Source organism: Trematomus bernacchii, unplaced genomic scaffold, assembly GCF_902827165.1.
Source record: "Trematomus bernacchii unplaced genomic scaffold, fTreBer1.1, whole genome shotgun sequence".
Classification (NCBI taxonomy): Eukaryota; Metazoa; Chordata; class Actinopteri; order Perciformes; family Nototheniidae; genus Trematomus; species Trematomus bernacchii.
In genome coordinates, this window is record NW_022987608.1 from 1,573,544 (window position 1) to 1,596,134 (window position 22,591).

At 42.8% G+C, this 22,591-nt stretch overlaps 1 protein-coding gene across 1 annotated transcript in view; it reads left to right on the top strand.

The window, feature by feature from the left end:
- The first annotated feature begins 212 nt into the window (after positions 1–212).
- The window catches only part of LOC117483093 (myotubularin-related protein 5-like), a 54,044-nt gene continuing 31,665 nt past the window's right edge, over positions 213–22,591 (top strand). Inside the window, 4 exon segments of the mRNA XM_034131255.1 lie at positions 213–410; positions 18,651–18,739; positions 20,422–20,559; positions 22,424–22,552. Coding sequence (XP_033987146.1) covers positions 356–410; positions 18,651–18,739; positions 20,422–20,559; positions 22,424–22,552 — 411 coding nt within the window. The 5' untranslated portion in view covers positions 213–355.

Below are 22,591 nucleotides of genomic sequence, written 5' to 3' on the forward strand. Positions count from 1 at the left end.
TGTAATGTCTTTGTGAAAAAAACAGAAATACCAATACAAATATTTGTCAAAAAAAAAGCCCTCTAGCGACGGTACTGCTGGGTTTTATCGTGGTTTATACCAGGGTTTGGTCAGATTTGTGGCCCCCGAGCTCGAGGCTCCTCGCACGGGACATTCCTGACCCTCCCTCTCGTGCCTCAGTGCGCAGACTCTCTGTCAGGCAGCAGGCTGACAGTATGGCGGCGGTGTGCAGCTGGAGGAAGGATGCTACTGTCGCCCGTCATGTGTCAATCGCCGGTAGGACGTAAATGGAAATTTGACGGAAAAAACAGAAGAAGGATTTAACGAGACAGGCTTGTGGCCGTGAGCTCCAAAGATGTCGAGACTCGCCGACTACTATCTGGTGGTCGGTTACGATCTCGACAAGCGAGGTGGGTCCCTTCAGTTAGCTGTTAGCTGCTAGCTTTTTAGCGGCGTATTATCAGCCGTTGGTAAACAGAAGGAGGCGGGGACCGCGACGTTACTCTCAACTGACCCGCGCTAGGTGACGTCAGCGGGTAGTTAGCCGTCAACTTTACACCGAGGATGCGCTTGGCCTCTTGGGATTAGTGTGCTTAAATGCTAACCTCTGAGCTAATGTCATGCATTTCAAACAGGGAAATACATTGAAATGAACCACTCTTATGCAGTGGTTTACATTTGAGGCATGTTTTTTTGTATTTTAGGCATAGGAATAGGTGTTAGTAGGATGACAGCAAAGTAAGGCTAACTTTATGTGCTAAGAGCTACATGTTAGCCTGTGCCCTAGGACTGATTTATTCACAGTTTCAGCTCCATATTCCCCAGTTGTCTCTCATTAACACATGTTTCTTGTGCAACATTCGCCATTTAAAAGGGGGAATTTTAAACTTTGCACAGAATCTGCAGGACAGCGGGTTGTCAGTGTTGTGGCTGCAGGATCCTGAGCACTCACAGTTATGTACTAAAACCCTGCTTATTTCCTCTTGGATTTTCTTTAAACCTAATATATATATTTTTTTTAAAACTGGAAATCGATGCTTCTCCTTGACGGGTTCTGTTGGGTGTTTTCTTTGTGTGTGTTTTGTGTGGATTAACCCAGATTGCTTTGCCCCTCCCTGAGCCCCCTCGGACCGGAGCTGTGTTCCCTTGTGTTGTTGGGACGGGGTTTGGACCGTTATCTGAGCCCCCCCCCCCCCATTCAGCTGGAGCCTTGGCCTAGATCTGTGCAGTATAATGGCTCGTTTAATCATGAAATATTCAACCCAACTATCCAATGGAAGCATGCATCTTGTAACGAGTCTTTTATATAGAGTGGATTTTCTGCCTATGATTTATTCACAAGAGGCAAATTGTAACATGACAAGTCCTCTGTGGCTAAAAGCCAGGCAGGGAAACTGGCTTTTATCTTGATTATGCTGGAGCAACCGACATCACTTTTCTCATTGCACTTATTACACCTTGTATTTTATTTTTTTAGTGGGGGTGAATACAGGATGTTATAACGTGGACACTGCAAACGCTGCAGAAACTCTCCTTCCTGTTCGACTCTGCCTGAATGCAATGCAGAGCAGAACGGGCCAGTAAAAAGCATCTGGGACCCAGACATTAAAGCCTCAGTGGCTCTAATGAATCAAGGCTCCCATGCCTTGTAAAACCAAACACTTAAGGGTGATGATGATTGTTGGCGTTGCCCTACTTCTGCTTCCTCTCTGCTATTAGGTGGAGGCATTGGGTTAAACATTCCCAATAGCCTTAATTGTTACCATGAGCATCATCATTGCCATTATGTAATGCACCGGCAGTAAACATTCACTTCCTATATTCATTCTCTGCAGCTAGATCGATACGATTCTGCACAGTCTTTACTTCTGATACTGTCTTATGCTCTCATAGTTTGTAGAGATCCTCACATATCATTGCCAGCCCAGAGATGGAGAGTCATTTGATTGATTCTCATTGTGTGTAATCAATTATCAGGTTCTTGTGCAGCCTCTAGGTATCACGTTTGGGGTTGAATTAAGATTCTGGCGATCTACGATCACTTTGGAGGTTGTTTTTTGAGATTTAAATATTTCAGTATCTCATTGATTCTTTATTCAATCCAAAATCGTCTTCAATTAAAAGTCGATTCTGGATCCTGCACATAAGGATGCTAATTACGGGATCCACTCCATTTAGCAGTACGCTTATAAATGTGGTGTTGCATTTAATGGCACTAAAGCAGTGCAGAGTGTGTATCAGATTATTGAGTTTCTATATATGAAAAGCTTTATTAACTGATGCAATAATCTAAACACCCAAAGGCGAAGAAATAAACCCTTTACACCTTTTTAAGACTTCTCAAATCAAATAAGAAATAGCCGTTAACTATTATTAACAGGCCTTGCATGGTATCTCAAAGAAAACACTTGGCTACTATTTAGAATAAATGGTCCTCGATCATAAGAATACAAGGAATTCTGAAGCACAGTGGAGTTTCCTCTTGTGTTTGAATACTTCATACATCCTGTGTGTGTGTGTGTGTGTGTGTGTGTGTGTGTGTGTGTGTGTGTGTGGTGTGTGTGTGTGTGTGTGTGTGTGTGTGTGTGTGTGTGTGTGTGTGTGTGTGTGTGTGTGTGTGTGTGTGTGTGTGTGTGTGTGTGTGACTGTGTGTGTGTTGCTGGTTGTGACTGTGTGTGACTGTGTGTGTGTTGCTGGTTGTGACTGTGTGTGTGTTGCTGGTTGTGACTGTGTGTGTGTGTGTGTTGCTGGTTGTGTGTGTTGCTGGTTGTGTGTGTGTGACTGTGTGTTGCTGGTTGTCACTCAAACAGTGGAATGTTTTGCAAGCGTGGGCACTGACAGGTTTTCAGGTATGACATCATCGCTGCCTCTCAGAGCGCGTACACAACACCCTGTGGGTGTGTACAAACAGAAACATCCTGCAGGCAGAACGCTTTTCTTACGCTCTTGTTCACGACTAAAACCCCTTTTTGACTTGTTAAACAGATGCAAACCTGGAGGCAGAGCTTTCAATCTTTTATCCACCCTCTACATTTGTCTCTTAGGTGTCAGGTTGCTCACACTGGGCTCAACCTAGATGCTAAGTTTTGCTATCAGTGGATCTTGCTTAGAGGCCAAGATGGCTGCTTATGGGTTGGAAGAGTCCATAGTGGCTGCCGGGGTGTGGTCCCTCCTGTATGAATGACTCTAGAGGAGCTCCACAGCATGTCACTGTGTTTTGACAGCAGTTCCTCTGCGCCACTGCAGCCAAATGCACATGCTGTCCAAGGGCCAAACAGGAAACTGGGGAGAGGACCTGAGGGAGGCTCGAGTTCAGAGCTGTGTGTGTGTGTGTGTGTGTGTGTGTGTGTGTGTGTGTGTGTGTGTGTGTGTGTGTGTGTGTGTGTGTGTGTGTGTGTGTGTGTGTGTGTGTGTGTGTGTGTGTGTGTGTGTGTGTGTGTGTGTGTGTGTGTGTGTGTGTGTGTGTGTGTGTGTGTGTGTGTGTGTGTGTGTGTGTGTGTGTGTGTGTGTGTGTGTGTGTGTGTGTGTGTGTGTGTGTGTGTGTGTGTGTGTGTGTGTGTGTGTGTGTGTGTGTGTGTGTGTGTGTGTGTGGGGCGTGTCGGCAACTGTGTAAGGCACTCTCATTAAAGACAGAGACAGTGGAGAGACACACAGATTCTAACATACAGGCTCTATTGTAGCTCCATCTGTGTGCCTCTGGCTGAGCAGTTTAAGAGTGTTGGTCATTGCAGTGGCGGCCTGAAACAATGCAGAATAGTTGTTTTCAGGCGGGAGTGACAGCACACAAATCAGCCACTGAAGGATTGTACACACACACACACACACACACACACAACAGCGCACAGTGAAGTTAGGGCCATTCACAACATTAGAAGGCAGCGCGGCACAGAGAGATACACCCAGGGCGGACTGAGCACGCAGGCTTTGTGTTTACAAATCTCAGGTTGCCTCTGTTACTGCCTGTGTTGTCACGATGGTACAATTGGGACATGGTTGCTACAATACGATTGTAAATAAAACAAAAGCTTTGAGGCCTTGTTCCGTAACTAGTTTGCGGCTCGATATGAAAACGCTCACACAGCCTGTGCAGTATAACACGTGTCTCATTTAACCACTTGTGCAAGAAATGGTTACTTGGTGGGTGAAGTGTTTCTTCTGGGTGTCAAAACTGGCTTTCATTTTTATTCTCACATCCATTGGGATTGTTTTTTTTGTGATTTTACTATATAGTTTTTAAATCTATACATATGACATCTTTTGCATGTCTGCCCGATTCTTTCCCATTCATTCTGGAGTTTCTTTGGGATTTGTTTCTTTGGGATTTGTTTCTTTGTGCGCTGCGAGGGTCTAAGGACAGAGGGTTTTGTTTGTTGTACAAACTGTAAAGCAGAGGCAATTGTTTAGTTTGTGGTATTGGGCGATATAAAGACAATTTAGTCATTAAGAATGTTTAGGTCAGATGCAGATCCTGATTAAATAGGTTAGTGTTTGGTTGATCCTTAAAACTCGAGGAAACCACGTTGTCCAGAGTCAAGATGAATCTGGCAAATCTATTTAACATTAAACATTTTTTTAACTTTTGCTGTGGTAGGGCTGTGCAAAATGGTCAAAATCTCCTATCATGATATAGTTTGTTTCATTTCCCGATAACCACTGAAAACCCTGTAGTTAAATAATGTATGTAGCTTCTGTAACGCTGTTCCAGTGGCTTACGGCAGCTTCGCTAAATGTTATGTTCTGCTTTGTGGGACAGCTAGCAGAGAGGAACCAGAGAATATTAGGGGCCTCATTCATGAAACCAAAAGCATCTCTTGAGAGGGAGTCTGCTGCATGTAGGGCCTTATGAATTAATAACAAAGGGTAACCAGTGTAAAGACGGAAGTAAAAACTAGAATGAACAGTTATCATTTAATTATGAACGTAAGTGCAAAACAACACAAGAGTTTCAAGTGAAGTTGTAGAGAAACGATAATGCTTCACAACATTTCACATTTCTCTGAACGTTCTTTATACAATTTAAAACAACGCAATTGTGACAATATTTCACCTACTATTCCACTGAAAGACAACAAATTAGGAGGAAGGATGAAATACCGTTATCGTGACAAAGCTGTGACTAATTTATGTTTTGCTCACAGATGCACTCAGTAGAGCGTGAATGAAACTACATGCAGCTCGACGGAGAAATAGAAACCTCTCAGATAGAGATGAAGCTGCGAGTAAGAGTGTGTGTGTGGAGGAGAGAGGAGTGTGTGTGTGTATGTATGATGCTGCCAGCAGTGCCTGCCTGTGGGCAGCCACTTCCTCCATCGCTGCAGAGCTTTCAGGCTCTCCAGAAATAGCCCCTCACAATCTGCCTTTCATAGGGGTCCGAGTGACGCTGGCTGCGGTACTCTGTCGCTGTGTGTGTGACAGTGTGAGCTCCTCTGCCATTCAGATGGCCGCCTGAATGTGTGTGGCTGTCTCTGGGTGTTTGCTGTGTTACCATGGCAATGTAACCCCATATTGACCAGTGCGTTACTAAATCACGAGTAGGAATGGGTACCAAAACCCGGTATTAAACAGCCACATTTTTTTGCCTCGCTATGGTATTGATTAGCCCCGACTGATACTGTTTCCAATTTGTTTAGATTTACCATTAAAACATATAAAAAAGATCCGATAAAAATTGCGTTTAAGATCGATAAGCAATATCAGTAAGAGTAGTAGAACTGTTAAAATCTTAGCGATAGCCATCCCTAGTCATGACGCTCGTATATTTATAGGGTGAAGGTGGCAGTGACGATATGGTGTGCTGCTGATATGCAGAAGTGTGTGTTTGGCTCTGTGTGTGTTACAGCAGTCTGGCTGTTGTGCTGAATACTCCTTTTTCATGAGGAAGACTGTGGCCCCAGGGCCCCTGTGTGTGTGTGTGTGTGTGTGTGTGTGCGCTTGTGTGTTAGGGATGCCCTGCTCCTTGGTGCTTTGATGGTTTCCCTGGAATTTTAAGAATTTCTGTCCCCTCTCGGGACAAAGGCTGAGTCAGTGCTGCTCACAGTCAGCCTGTTGGAGCAATCATTGAAATCCCCGAGGGGTGGTGTGTGTGTGTGTGTGTGTGTGTGTGTGTGTGTGTGTGTGTGTGTGTGTGTGTGTGTGTGTGTGTGTGTGTGTGTGTGTGTGTGTGTGTGTGTGTGTGTGTGTGTGTGTGTGTGTGTGTGTGTGTGTGTGTGTGTGTTGTGTGTGTGTGTGTGTGTGTGTGTGTGTGTGTGTGTGTGTGTGTGTGTGTGTGTGTGTGTGTGTGTGTGTGTGTGTGTGTGTGTGTGTGTGTGTGTGTGTGTGTGTGTGTGTGTGTGTGTGTGTGTGTGTGTGTGTGATATAGACTGAGAACGCATGGGATAACCTCTTGCACATGCTATGAATAGAGTTAACGATGTTAGATAATTGTTTAATATTAAAGCGATCAGTAAATCCTTAATTATTTAAAATTATGTATTTAGATAGAAAGATACTTTATTCATCACATATTGGGAGATAATTTTGTTAAAGCAGCAATGTGTTCTGGCATTACAAACTATATATATATATATATATCTACAGTAGAGAAGACATGCACCACAAAGAATACACAATATAAAATACTCTCGATACATATGTTATATAAAAGACCGATATACTACAGCAACAGAAATAAAGACATATATTAAAGTAGCAGAAACATATATATGATAGTATATAAATTACAGTTGTGCGCTCTTTATCATGAAGCATACCTAAACTCAAAGTCCTAAAGGTAAATGCGACACAAAATATTTTTAAAGAGTGTCTGTTCCGAGGCTGTACTTTTAGTCACTGGCGTAGTTGCGAATGCCTAATGGATGTTGAATGATTTTCAATTTCAAAAACTCAGATTGAGTGACTGGAAGATTAGCTTTCCTCTCTGACACGACGGCCTCAAGGTCAAATCCACCGTTTGAGAATAAAAGGAAATCATCCTCCCAGACACCCACTGTGCCGGCTCTAATCTCCTGCCTGTGATTGGTCAGAATATGCAGATTAAAGCACTGCTATTGGTCCAGACCTGGTTCGATGTCTTTTTATCATTCTGCTGTATTTATGGCATGTCGTCGCTGCACACAGAGAGATTACATGTCCATCTTGTTCTGCAGTATTACGAGCACAGTATCATTCATTCATCTGTCTCGTATGCACAAAGAAAGATGATAACAGTTTGAATGGAGTGGCACTATGGTGTGAACGCTTGCATTACTCAGTGCAAATAGCTGTGGGGTTCATGATCTGTTCAATTGTAGACTTTTAAGATGGGTTTTTTGGCGAGAAAGATGAAAACAGCCAGTTATTTTAACAGCATTAATAAGGCAATATTAGAGAGGGTAAATTAACTTCCAGTGAACAGTATTCAAATTGTAATAAAGGAGTATTTTTTGAAGTACCCTGGATTTATTTACATTGACTTTTTACCTTGTTATTGCATTCATAGCGAGAATAATGCAATTTTACTCCTATAGGTATCGACTAGTTATTCTCCAGACATCCCTAGTATACAAGTTGCCTGAGGAAAGATGTGTTTAGGTTGAAATGATAGGAGTGATGGAAATGATTTCCGAGTAAAGACTAATGTCTGTGGCAGGAGATAAGTCGTGATGAGGTGCATTAGCCCACCGTTATCGTGTTTCCTGTCGCAGTATTCTGGGGAAACATGCGGAAGTCTTGTTTGCATCTTGCTCTTGAAGGGATGCGTACGTTTACACCGTATTTCCTGTATGTCATTGTGTCTGTGGTGTAATCTGATTATGTATTCAGAGAGCCATATCCTCTGCTAACTCTCACTGTACTCCTTCGAATCATCACCCTTCTCTTGCCTTTGTCTGCTAACAAATGCAGGTTACCACTACAGGGTGACCCAGATGATTTTATGATGCATTTGTGAATTATTCAATGACCAAATGAACCATTTTCTCTCACTATACATCCTCCTGGTCCTTTTAAAGCTCCTCCAGAGGCATGTGTGACAGCATCTTGTCAGCATGCAGGCCTTGTGTCTTCCTCATCGTGCGATCGTCATCCACTGATGAGTCCTTAACCCGGCCCCTGATTTATGTCACACTTGTCTCGTCATTTCTAGAAGTAAAACCAGCCTCAGTGTTCCGTTTTTGCCACTGGGAACTTTATGCATACTAGCAAACAGCGTTTCCTGCCAAGGGGGCGTCTTGCCGTCATTTGTCGCCCTTATTCAGCTCGGAACGCCCTGAACTCGAGCCGAGGGCGTCCAAAAAAATTAATAATTTGAGAGAAGATCGAGAGTTTTTATAGCTTGAAATGATGAAAAGGAAAAAGGACAAGAACATCCCTCTGTTGGAGGGGCAAAGGAGTCTGGTGGGATTCTTTTCGCCGCCAGCAAAGCGTGTTTCTGTGACGGAAAGTGTACTGCCGGTGAGCCTTGACGGGGGGTACGCGCGTGAACTGCGAGCGCCGGAGCCTCGCAGCGGCAAAACTGAGGCTCCGTGGTAAACTGTGGTAACATGAAGAGCCGTTTAGGAGCCGAAAGAGCCGGCTCTTCTTAGTGAGCCGAGCCAAATGATCCGGTTCACTAAAAAGAGCCGGAATTCCCATCACTAATGGCGCATTTCCACCACACGGTCGGCCTCGGCCACGCTCGGTACTGCTTGGCCGCGTTGGGCCTTAACAGGGCCGGCTCACTTCATGCTGCGCTTCCATTACAGTTTAGGAACTGGGGTAGTTACTATAGTAACGCAGTGTAGGCGGAGCCGTGACGTCATCTTCAATGAGAACCCCAGAAAAACAACACAGCCGTTAGCTGTTAGCACTCAGAGCTCACAGAGCTCACAGCTCCTTATATATGTTCAGAAACTAGACAAAAGTTAAACAAGTACAAACCACAGACTGCCTGTGTCATGGTGAATACAGTCGCTGCTTTATTTATGTCTGTATAGGCCGTTGTTGTGAGTGTGGACGGTCGGAGCATATACTGCGTTAGCTTAGCCAATCTCCATTCAGAAAACACGCATTTTAAAAGGTGTTTCGCCTGCCGTCTGTCTGCAGACTTGACAAAGCATTAATTCATGGTTTTTACTAACCGGTATCAGTATGTTGTTACTTCGGCATCATTTTGAAACGTGTATTACAATTAAATCACGGTCAAATATGTCCATCTTGTTGTAGTTGTAGCCCCCTTGCCAGCGATGCTCTCTCTAGTTTAGCATACTCAGCCCGACTCAGCCTCGTTGTCTCTGGCCCTAGACCCACGATTTTATGAGGCCAGAAAAACTGTGACTTGACAAAGCATTAATTCATGGTTTTTACTAACCGGTATCAGTATGTTGTTACTTCGGCATCATTTTGAATACAGTCATTTTGTTCATCTTGTTGTAGTTGTAGCCCCTTGCCAGCGATTCTCTCTCTAGTTTAGCATACTCAGCCCGACTCAGCCCTGTTTGTTGGCCCCGATAGAACCACGATTTTGTCGGGCCAGAAAAGAGGTGAAAAAGTACCCCCGGGCCGGAACTAGGCCTAGTGGAAGCGCAACCAAAAACGGGCCCGGCACGCTTAAACCGCGCTCCGCGCCATGGTGGAAATGCCCCATAATACGTAAAGAGATAGTATCTATAAAGGGACGGCTCAATTCAAAATTCAAGTCACGTGACACGACGTGACGTCAACCTATTTCTCTTTGTTTGATTACACATGTGATCATTGTACTAGTGGACACCAATGATTCCTAAAATAGGTATTTGGTTTGGTAAAATCTATTCACATTGTATTTCATTTTTTTGCCAGATCTTCAATTTCACATGAGTTGAATTTGCATTTTGAATCAAGTGCAAAGGGTGTGTTTGTCTGCAATTGAAAAACAATTCAAACAAGACGTGTATACTGATTTAGGATCAGGATATAAGTGATTAAACAAGCCAAGGTGTGTTTGTGTTCAGTCCTGGATGTAATTCAGTCCCTTCTCAGAGTGTGTGGAAAGTGGACGGTGTGTGACCTGTGAGCGTTGGCTGGTTTCCCCTCTCTTATTTGACTCAGTTTGCTTGCTCACTCTAAAGCAGAACGTACTTCCCGACATCCACCTGTAGCTGCACAACGAGAAGGGAGAATATCTAAAAGTCATCTTATTATTAATCATCAGTCTGTGACGATTTCATGCGAGTCAGACCTGGAGTTAACCTGCTGTGTAAAACTGAAACGGTTGTAGTGACGCTGTGTGCCTTTCTGAATCCACTTCCCCTCCTGCAAAGCCTTTCATTCCTGTTCTTGGGATTTGGGTAATAGAGAGCGGGGGGGGGCGTTCGTTTGCAGGAAGGATTTGAGTTTACTGAAGAGCTTTTGCACAAAGAAAATGTCCAACATCTCCAGGGCGACGGTACATTTCAGATGAAGCTGGTTCTTTCCGCCCTGATTTGGTTTCTTAATCACAGCGTCACTCAGACAGTTTTTAACGTGGACTTCATTCATTCATGCAGCATTTTGTCTTTGAAATTCAGACTCGATGTCAAGGTTGCTGACTCACACTCCTTCATGAGTGTCGGTGCATGCATGTGTGATTGTGTAATTCAGACTGGGTGGACAGCAGAGAGCCGTGTCAGAGGGTGTGGATATAATGATGTCATAGTGTTCATGCCAAAGGTTTAATGCATTTTTGTGGTATATCTTTCTTCTGATGGCTGTTGTTTTGAACAAGCTATGCAGTGATGACCAATCTGCTCCTAATGAGTGCCAGAAATTAAAGTGAGCAAACGCATAAATGTCCAAAAAGGCTTAAAATCAAGATCAAGGGGCAAAAGTTGCACTTGATTTTTCAGGGGGAAATCTATATATATAGTTAACAGTTTATCAAATATTGTAATCCTACACCAAGCCATCGTGGTATCTTTATTTACTTTCCCTTCTTTAACACACACTCAGAAAAACAGAGCTGTTGCTAACACGTTTGCTAACTATCCTGATATGATAGCTGCAATAAAGTAAGGTTTTAATTCTCATATTTACTAAGAAACGTTAAGTGAAGTGCTTCTATTTTTTCATTCATTCCTTAAAAGAGCAGCAACGCTAAGTTAGGGGGAACAAAAAATACGTTTCAGCTGCAGTTATTTCAAGAACTGTCTGTAAATGAGTTACAAAGTCTGTAAACTGTCTCACACAAAGTAGTCCAAACACATTCAGAGCGTCGCACACATCTCCACACTGACCAAATTGTATTCCCTTATTTTGTGCATTGTTGCAAATCTGCACACACACACACAAACACACTGTACGTGCACACAAAGACGCACACAAACACACAAAAGGCTTCGGAGCTCTTTTGTCCCGATGGCTGCAGTCACCGTGGAAACCGCCTGATGTCGTGTCACTGTGGTTTGGAAGTCTGCGCACGAGAAGCCGTGGTCTGGTTCAGAACCAAGAGCGGCACGCACGCACGCACGCACATACACACATACACACACTGTTTGACCCACATTTCCTCTCTTGCTCCCGTCTTTCATCCTCTGGAGGCCTACCTCTATCTCTCCTTTCCATTTTGAGTAATTTTTTTTTATGTGTGTTTTTTAAAAAGCAGACTGAACCCGCTTTGTTGTTTTGAGGCTCTGTTGTTGTTAAATGTGGCTGGCATGAGGCTCTGATTGTATCTGTGGCGTTATCCTGCAGAATGCTAGATCTCTGTTGGGTTGTTTAATGGTTTTCTGGTTAACGCAGCCTTACCAAAGGTGGTAAAAATGTCCCTTTGTAGTGTTAATATCAAGCTGTACTTGGCACATATTCTAAAGTAAACACAAATACTTCTGTTATGATGGCGGCTTGAGCGGAAGCTAGTTAGCCAACTCTCAAACTGATTCAAAAGAACCCACAAAAGTCAACAACTCATCTAAAATAAGAGTGGGTCGAAAAAGACGGCAATCAACAGGATAACAACCAAAAATGGAAGAAATCTCCGAAGCTAGCGTACACGACAAAGATCTTACAGGGTCACTAAAGCTACAGGATAGCCCAGAAACGCTAGGTGTGGAGCTAGCAACTATTAGCAATGATATCAGAGTGCTCAAGCAGGAGCTAAGACAACCAGCTAGCTACATTAATGTGTTTCAAATCTTTTTATTGAGAAGAAGCATACAGGTGTAAAGCAATCGTACAGACTTCTTTAAATCGGAAATAGCATTCTAGGGATGCTCCGATCGCCAATTTTGGGGCCGATCGCCGGAATCAGTATCGGCCGATACCGATCGCCGATCCGATCGAGTGGGCGGGGCCTATGGGGATCTTCCATTTAAAGTGATGTTTACAACTCAGTTAATGGGGCTCAGTTAATGGGGCTCATTCACTGGCGCTTCCACAAACAACAACCAACATAATTATTACATTCAAATGAAGTACATTATTCAAGTTTACATTAACTTTGGATAATAACACGGGAGAAATGAGCGGAAGCACTCTCTCTCTGTCTCTCCCTCTCTCTCTCTCTCTCTCTGTCTCTCCCCCTCTCTCTCTCTCTCTCTCTCTCTGTCTCTCCCCCTCTCTCTCTCTCTCCCTCTCTCTCCCTCTCTCTCTCTCTCCTGACAGCCTGTCAGTATCTCATGCAGCTCACTGATCCAGTAATGAGTGACCCGACAGTGAAGAATAAACATATGTATAACTAGTTTAGCTTGTTCCAGAGGTAGATAAAATAGCTAAGTGTGTTAGGTCTAACTCTTAGTGTGTGTTTCGCTCCAGGATTTCTGCTTCACACACGTTGCATACCGCTATTTTATTGTCATTTTCGGACACCTTAAAATACTGCCAGACCGGTGAAGCCATTTTGGCGAGCTTGTTTTGCCGCGCACAGAGAAAAGTGTCATGTATTTTACGTCATCATTTTACGTCATGCGATCAGCTCTCGCGATCGGCATTTCTAGAGAGCACTGATCGATCGGCACAGAGTGAGTATCGGCCGATATCGATCGGCGGTCGATCGATCGGAGCATCCCTAATTTTTTCCAACATAGAAGACAAACCGAACAGCCAACAAGAGATAACAAAGAAAGAACATTGCAGGACAAGCCAGCTACATTTAAAGAAACATCCAACAAGAAATACACAGTAAGCTCACTGGAAATAATGTAAACAAGACCCTTCTTATTGACCCCAACAGATGGACTTTCTAAGCTTTCCAGTTTTAAATCCTTCTGATATACTAAACTTCACTTCTAGCCTAGACTGAACTATTGAAGTCTGGTTTCCTGCTCCTGGCTGGGTTCAGTTGTTCACTGTCTGCTCCCTGTGGTTGCTCAGCACTGCAGGAACTGAATGCACTGATTGTGACTTTCTGATTGTGTGGTTCACACTGAGAACACACAGCTGCTGCTACACACTCCTTCCAGTTCACGAGGTGGACAAAATAACACACACTGTGCAGTAGCCTTACAGCAATTTATTTGAAACTTTCAGAGGTGTTAAATCAGGTTCTTGTGTTGCTCGTGACTCTTTGTTAATGCTGCTTTCAAATATTTGTTATTCTTTTTAGTGTAACAACTTTTGAGGCATTTATCCTTGTTGGAAATGAGGAGATTATGAGTGTGGTGTTTGTCTGAGCTTTTAAAACGAGGGAAGAGAGCTATTTTAAATTAGATTAGATTCAACTTTATTGTCATTGCACAGTGTACAAGTATTAGGACAACGAAATGCAGTTATTATCCAACCAGAAGTACAAAATAAGTAGTAAAGTGCAGTGTTATCTGCAGTATAATATAAACCTATACATCTGACAGTTGTTAGAATGTAAATGTGCAGTTGTGTGTGAATGCAATGTCAGTAATTCAAAACAAGACATGCAACGACAGGCTTTCCAGGAGCAAATAACCCAAGATGCACGGATCAAAACCTGCCATACAGCTTATGTTTACATCCTGAGTTGGAGATAGGCTGGAGGAGGGAACCAGAAAAAGAAAGCAAAAACAAGCTGGTGACAAAAAGTCTATGGATGTAAACGATGCAACAGTTCCCGCCTCAGATGGAACGGAGTAATAACCTGTTGTTGTTGTTAGGCAACCGATCCAGCTGATAGTTGGATGTCACACATTCCTGTGATGCCACTGAACTCTGCTCACATTCCCCCCCCTATCCCCTTGATAGCATCTGTTGCATGCTCACTGAACACTACTGATAACTTTATGTGCTTAGTTTTGATGGTGAGTGTGTTCCTGCACTTCCTGGCAAACATGTCATCAGCTCAGTGAGATAAAGTGTTTGATGATGTTGGTTTGTGTGACTCAAGCCTTTACTACAGTGACAGAAGTGAGAGCTTGATTAGAGGTGAGACGCTTGTTGAATTAGGGCCGTACCCGAATATTCGTTCGTTGGACTACTATTCGGGTTTCAATTTCGTTATTCGGATATTCTTTTTTTTTTGAAAAAAATTGAATTGATTGAAATCTCCAATATCAACGTAAGAGCTTGTGCCTCTTCGGGGGGTGCTAACACTTAACCATAAACGTTGTCGTTTACTTTCTCCGTCCTTATATGTAGATATGACTTTTCTCCGTTAATCTCCGTCACGTTGTTTCCATAGCAACAACAACTACTTCCTGTCAACAGCGCTAACTCTCCTTCAAAATAAAAGCATGTCCATACAAAATAGGAAGCCAAGCCAAATTACACTTACGGAGCGTCCACACAGCAGCGTTAAAAAAATCTTGGAGGTGGGCGTATCTGAAGCTTGGGGATTTTTTGCGAGCAACGCGACCAACAACCAATCACATGAATCTCCCGCCCCCGACATACGAAGCAAAAAAGTTTGAAGTAAACTGGATATAAACTCCCCAAACAGGCGAAAACATACCACTGTCTCTGCCACCTCCCTCCATGCCTGGCTCCTCCGGTTTGTATCCCGGTAGGTAAATAGGGACTGGTCATAAAGCACCGGGTGATTCCCTACCGCTAATTTCTCCTCCACACGCGGTTTGATTGGCTAGCGCATGAACTGTCAGATTTGCATACACGGGATTTGATTGGCTGACGCTTCCACCTCAGCTTCAAAAGTTGAACATTGCTCAACTTTGAATCCTGAAAATCCTGAAAATCTCCCCTCTGCTTCCCACAATGCAGTTCGGCGAAAAGTGAGGCAAAGTGACGTCACCCCATTCAAAGTGAATGGGCAGAAACGTTTCAAGATTTTTTAACGCTGCTGTGTGGACGGTCCGTTAAGACATATACAACTGCAACGAAAGTAACAAACACAATGCAATATCCTTTTCAATTGAAAAGAACACAAATTGGGTTAGATACATTAACAAATAACTATAAATCAACAATACTGAGTGTAGAATAACAAAATGAATGCCGTGAATAAACCGAAATACACGTGTTGAAGCGGTTCGCTGCTGATTACTACGCTGCAGAAAAATAAGAGAAATGTGGCCAATTTTTCACGAGGTTGGAGACATTCATCATTATCATCATTATCAAATACCCTCCTATTGTTTAAGATTGAAGATTCAACTTATTGTCATGGTTCTATGTAACGAAACGGTTTCTCTGCATTTGACCCATCCTAGTGTTAGGAGCAGTGGGCTGCCATTATGTACGGCGCCCGGGGAGCAGTGTAGGGAACGGTGCCTTGCTCAGGGACACCTCGGTAGCACTCAGTCTTTCTGGGAATTGAACTGGTGACCTTCCAGTTGCCAAGCCAAGTCCCTATGGACTTCGCCACCACCGCCCTTACTGAGTTTGCAGCATGATGTGAGAGGTATAATCCAATTAAGCAGAATAATTATTACATATGTATCACAATTAGCTGGATCCCATTATGATAATGTGATACGGTATCAGTGTGTGATACAGATAACAGTGATTTCCCATCTTTAAAAAACTGCTGACCTGCTACATGCAAAGGTTGCTTTAGCTCTCAGTTGATTGGTGGATTAGCCCGTGAGGTAACAGGCTTGCTAGAGATGTCCCGATCCCCGATCACGTGATTTTCAAAAGATCGGAATCGGGAGAAAAAAATCGGGGATCGGATTTTTTTTTTTTTTTTTTTAATAAAATATTTTTCTTATTTTATTTAATGTTACAAAACAAAAATGACCATGTTCACGTCTTAAAGTCATCCTGAGGCCTTAGTTTTGGTTTAAAATTACACAACATCATGTATGTGTTGCTTATTATGGGCTTGTTTTCATAGACCTGGTTGCTTATTTCTCTTAAATCTGGCAACAGAGTGGGCGCAGTGTCTAATAGTAGCAGTAAGCTAACGAGAGGCTACGTTCAGCTGGTGCCTCGGGAGTCGGGACAGAGAAAATGTCAGGAGTTTGGAAGTATTATAAAATTGAAAGCGAAGGCAGTGTAACAGCCAGATGCAATGTTTGCAAGGCGGAGGTTCCGCGTGGTGGAAAGAACAGAGCTACGTTCAACACGACCAATCTAATACGCCACCTGAGAAACAAACACCAACAACAACACAACGAGTACACAGCGGCCACTCAGGTAACGGCACTGAAACAACCGACACTTTCAGAGACTTTTAAAAGGAAAGAAAAACTGCCCCAGAACAGTGAAAAGGCCAAAACAATAACAGCCAAGATAGCTGAATTCATCGCGTTGGATGACCAGCTCTTATCTGTGGTGGAGAACGTGGGGTTTAAGGGACAACTTGAATGCTTTTCTCCTTTTTTTTTCTCTTAATGCATTGCATAAAGATCGGATCGGGAAAAATCGGTATCGGCAGATTGTCAAAATCAAATGATCGGAATCGGATCGGGAGCAAAAAAAGGTGATCGGGACATCCCTAAGGCTTGCCATTTCATTTCAGTTTTATGAGCTAGTTGGCTCAGGCTCTGAAATCGATATCGGGATATTCTCAGGCTTCTGTCAGCAGGGATGGTACACTAATAAGTAAAATATTATTGACCGTTATGATGAGTTGCTCCGTGCTGTGGTTGTGATGATTTGTTAGCGTTATGGCACAGTCACTATTTTTGCTCCGTTCCTTCTAATTTCTCTGAGTAATTGCTGGTTTTGTAAGGTCCTTAGGAAGCATTTAAGTCGTGTTTATATTCCATAGATTCCTTTCTTTTCTAGGCCGGCACACATCCTTCCCGTAATCAGACTGGAGGGGAAATGAGCCTCTTGCAACAAGGACACACTTAATGCATCCAACATATGGCTTGTTTCTGTGGTGGTGAGAAAACTACGTGTCTCACCAAGCAGATCACAACCAGAATAACTTTACAATTAACATTGTTAGAGCAAAAGCAAAGAGGCAAAAATAATAATCAAGAGTCCTGCATAAAATATTACATATAGAAATTAAACTTTACAAAAGGTACCCACTTAACTGGACAACAATAAGTACAGTAACATGTAATAAAATAAGTGTAGCATGACAGATAATGAAAATAAAAGTATATATTGCACAGTTCTTTTTACAGATTGTGTTACAGCAGTTGAATTGTCTAACTAAGAGATAGCAGCCAGTAAAAGTGTGTGTGTGTGTGTGTGTGTGTGTGTGTGTGTGTGTGTGTGTGTGTGTGTGTGTGTGTGTGTGTGTGTGTGTGTGTGTGTGTGTGTGTGTGTGTGTGTGTGTGTGTGTGTGTGTGTGTGTGTGTGTGTGTGTGTGTGTGTGTGTGTGTGTGTGTGTGTGTGTGTGTGTGTGTGTGTGTGTGTGTGTGTGTGTGTGTGTGTGTGTGTGTGTGTGTGTGTGTGTGTGTGTGTGTGTGTGTGTGTGCGCCTGACTGACAGACTGACACACCTACAGCTCGTCATCCTCTGACAACATAATATTACAGAACGTGACAGCTAACACATGCACTGCTTTTTTTTTTAAAACCTCCGTCTGCACAACATGCTTCAGCACGAGGAGTCACAAACAGCCAGAACACCACACACCGGTCCACATATAAGATCTGATACGATTTTCAGGCGTTAATAGCAGCAACAGGGTCAGAGTTAAAAACGGGAGGGTTAAAGAAGGCGTGACTTCTGCAACGGGCTGTGTGTTTTGGGAGCTGGCCTACTTTCTGTTTGTGTTTTGTCTACGGTGCCTCTGTTTAAGTTCCCTTAGAAAAAAGCCCAGAGGCCTTTGAGTTCTCTCAGGCAGCTCCAAGGTTTAGTCACAATGCTGGTGATAGTATTTGGGAATTTTGTAAGTTTAATGCTCGATTTACATCCCCTGTACGAGGAGGATAAGTGTATTCTGTGTGAGGATGAATGCTGCCATTAAGCAGTCTGAACGCGGCTGAAAGACAGGCTTGTGCTGGTTGCATAAGTCGGTCTTTGTCGTGTCATTGTGTTACTGTGGCCCGGGCCAACAGGGGAAATGGCCTCATTAACATGCAGCAAATAGGCTTTTTAACACATCCCTCTACTGTTGAACAGGAAGAAATGTACTCCTTTTATAAAAGACCAACCTGACAATAAACACACAGGAAAATGATCTGAAATTATTTGTTACCTTTGCAGTTATAATGTTGGTACGTTGGCAAGTTTTCTAGTGCATTAAAAGTCTGGCAGCTACCCTGCTTTTGTCGTTCAGTAGCTTTTCCTCGCTTGCAGTCTGTAAACCAATCTCTGAAAGAAACACAATCAGTAAGAGAGCTTATTTAGGGGAACAATCAGACAACAAACAGTCTAAATAACACACTCTAACCTCTGTGTTTGTCTCTCAGCCGTCGAGGGTGAAGGTCAAGGTCGCATTCTCCAGCGGTTTCCTGAGAAAGACTGGGAGGACAGCCCCTTCCCACAGGGCGTGGAGCTGGTAAGTCAACACTTAGAGACACATAATGGTCAAGTGTATAACAGAGGGTTAAACAAGGCAATGTCGGGGTGAGGGGTTACATTTCCCGGGCAGCTCATTTTATTCGTAGATGCAAGAAAACACGTAAAGAAAATGAGGACTGATTGAGAAACAAGGATTGTTACGCGCAAGGCATATTTATTTATGTAGTACAACTCAAGGCATTTCAAAGTGCTTTACAACAAGTAGAAAATAAACTCTCCAACACATTGGACGTGATAAGCTAAGGGGAGGGACAGCTTTAATCACAACAGAGCCAATCAGAGCAGACTGGGCTCTGGTTTCAGACAGAGGGTGAAAAGAGGTGCTGCAGCACAGGCAGTATGAGAACAATAAAGAGCTTTTTGAACATTAAAGCATGGAGACATGCAGAGACACTACATACTGATATACACCTGAACATCAGCAGGAGAGGACTCTTTAAAGTAGAGACACTACATACTGATATACACCTGAACATCAGCAGGAGAGGACTCTTTAAAGTAGAGACACTACATACTGATATACACCTGAACATCAGCAGGAGAGGACTCTTTAAAGTAGAGACACTACATACTGATATACACCTGAACATCAGCAGGAGAGGACTCTTTAAAGTAGAGACACTACATACTGATATACACCTGAACATCAGCAGGAGAGGACTCTTTAAAGTAGAGACACTACATACTGATATACATCTGAACATCAGCAGGAGAGGACTCTTTAAAGTAGAGACACTACATACTGATATACACCTGAACATCAGCAGGAGAGGACTCTTTAAAGTAGAGACACTACATACTGATATACACCTGAACATCAGCAGGAGAGGACTCTTTAAAGTAGAGACACTACATACTGATATACACCTGAACATCAGCAGGAGAGGACTCTTTAAAGTAGAGACACTACATACTGATATACACCTGAACATCAGCAGGAGAGGACTCTTTAAAGTAGAGACACTACATACTGATATACACCTGAACATCAGCAGGAGAGGACTCTTTAAAGTAGAGACACTACATACTGATATACACCTGAACATCAGCAGGAGAGGACTCTTTAAAGTAGAGACACTACATACTGATATACACCTGAACATCAGCAGGAGAGGACTCTTTAAAGTAGAGACACTACATACTGATATACACCTGAACATCAGCAGGAGAGGACTCTTTAAAGTAGAGACACTACATACTGATATACACCTGAACATCAGCAGGAGAGGACTCTTTAAAGTAGAGACACTACATACTGATATACACCTGAACATCAGCAGGAGAGGACTCTTTAAAGTAGAGACACTACATACTGATATACACCTGAACATCAGCAGGAGAGGACTCTTTAAAGTAGAGACACTACATACTGATATACATCTGAACATCAGCAGGAGAGGACTCTTTAAAGTAGAGACACTACATACTGATATACACCTGAAAATTAGAATCATGTACCTCCATGGCTCTTCAGATCGTTCCGTCAGGTGATATTGCGAAAGTGGACGTTTCACAACCTGTTTTGTTGTGTTAATAACAGCCTGGACGAATCAGCCTGAGGTGCTGTGAGGTCATGTGACTGAATGCTGTCTGATACGTCACCCATGTTGGTATTTACACCATCACCATCTGATTAATGTCCCGCTTCCTCCTCCTCAGTTCTGTCAGCCCACTGGTTGGCAGCTGTATCCTGAGCGACAGCCTGCTTCTTTCTTCGTGGCGGTTTTGACCGACATCAACTCTGAGCGTCACTACTGTGCCTGCTTCACCTTCTGGGAGGGCCTGGACAACCCACAGGTGAGCATGAGTGAATTGAATTAGGACAATTTGCAGAAAACATGCATTTATATGCTCTTAACCCCCCCAGCTTTACTCTTTGATGCCTCATTTTTACCTGTGTAAAGTGACCATCAAATCCTCTCTGAAGTGTGTGCATAGCTTACAAGAGGCAACCTTTGGTAGAGGGTAATGGAACCAACTCACAAAAGTGTCATTTGAGAAAGAAAAAAAGGGACATGGTTGAGTTTTTTAATTACATTTTATTGTAATCGTTTATTTGGCAGGGACAATGCACAGTGATGAACACTTAAAACATATAAAATGTGTCAAGCGTAACAGTGCCAGATTTAGCTTTGAGCTCATTTCCATCCATAAGAAAATTACATTTTCAAACATAGCAAAAACAAAATACATAATATGCAAAAAGTGCAAGAGAGCAAGAGCAGCATACATAAGTATTTATCACATGGTATTACAATATAGCAGCTACGACATATAGAGTGCGAGAGAAGATACCCCTGTGTTAAAGTGCATTTAGCGGTGATTACACGTCTGGTTGTTTCTCAACCATTCTTTGAGTTGACCTTTGAAACTATTGAGAGTGGGACAATCCCGTATCTCAGTTGGGAGGCTGTTCCACAATGAGCTGCCTTTGATGGAAAGTACATTTTGTCCAAAAGTGGTCCGTCTGCGGTGGACTTCACAGTCTCCTCTGGTTTCTGACCTAGTGCAGCGTCCAGTGTCTTTTCTGTGGATGAATTCCCCTAAGGGAGGGGGGGGGGGGGCAGTCCATGCAAACATTTATAAATAAAACACATACTGTTAAAAGACTTAAAATTGTCAAAACTTAAGAAATTGTGTTTTTCAAGGATGGCACAGTGGTGGTATGAAGAAGGCTTTGTGTCAAACACCTTGACAGAGTTAAAGCAGTATTACTATTACTATTATTATTAAATGCCATTTTCTTAATGTCTTCCATTTTTGTAAAGCACTTTGAATTGCCTTGTGTTGAAAGGTGCTATATAAATAAACTTGCCTTGCCTTGCCTTACCTTGCCTTACTAACTAAATATGCTGTATTCTATAAGTCTTGCAACTCATGTTAAAAAGCACAAGCATGGCTAAAGTAGGCAGAAGGCTAACTTGTCTTTTATGCACTACACCCCAGTTTTAGGCAATAAAACATGAACAAAGCAAGTTTGAATATTTCACAAAAATTAGGGGACATTTACAAATAATTTTAACATTTTTCCAAGTTTCAGAAAGTTTTACAATTATTGGAAGAATTGGGTAATGTTATAGTCAATTGTAATGAGAATAAAGTGATTTGGATGAAAGGTCACTATTTTAAGAACCGTCTGAAAGGATGATGGGCCATATGTATCTGCTCTGATGCTGGAATAGCATCACTCCCGCACGATATATCGTTTTCGTTTCGTGTGTAAACAGTTTAAAGGGTTAACGTGGGCAGGATAGTGATCTGTGTCTCTGTGCATTTATAAGCTCTTAATCCCCCTCATTTTACTTTGTGATGCCTCATTTTAAACTGCAATATAAGTCTTGCAACTTATCTCCAAAGCACAAGCATGGCCAGAAGGCTAACATGTTTTTTATGCACTATAACTATGCACTAAAATGTAAGTTGAATTTCGGGTTTGGGTTGTGGAGTTCAGATCGACTCAGCCAAGTGGGCAATATGTATCTGAATTAATGAAATGCAATGTGTTATACAATCGTTGAAGTGTTTCACCTACCATCACTGCCAAACGGCTATTTTGAAATAAATGTGTGTCTTTTTTGCTGCATCACTCCCACACGCTATATCATTTTGTTTGTTTGAAAGTGTTACTGTTGGCCTGATGATGATCTGTGTCTCTGATCAGCTGCTGAAGTCTGAGACCAGCGAGGCGGACGAGGTGGAGGACGATCTCTCCGTCGTCAGAGCCGCTCAGGTCTTCGCCCCAAAGAGCCTGGTGCTGGTGTCCCGCCTGGACTACACCGAGGTGTTCAGGGTACGTTCAGGGACACATCCAACATATAATAATAATACA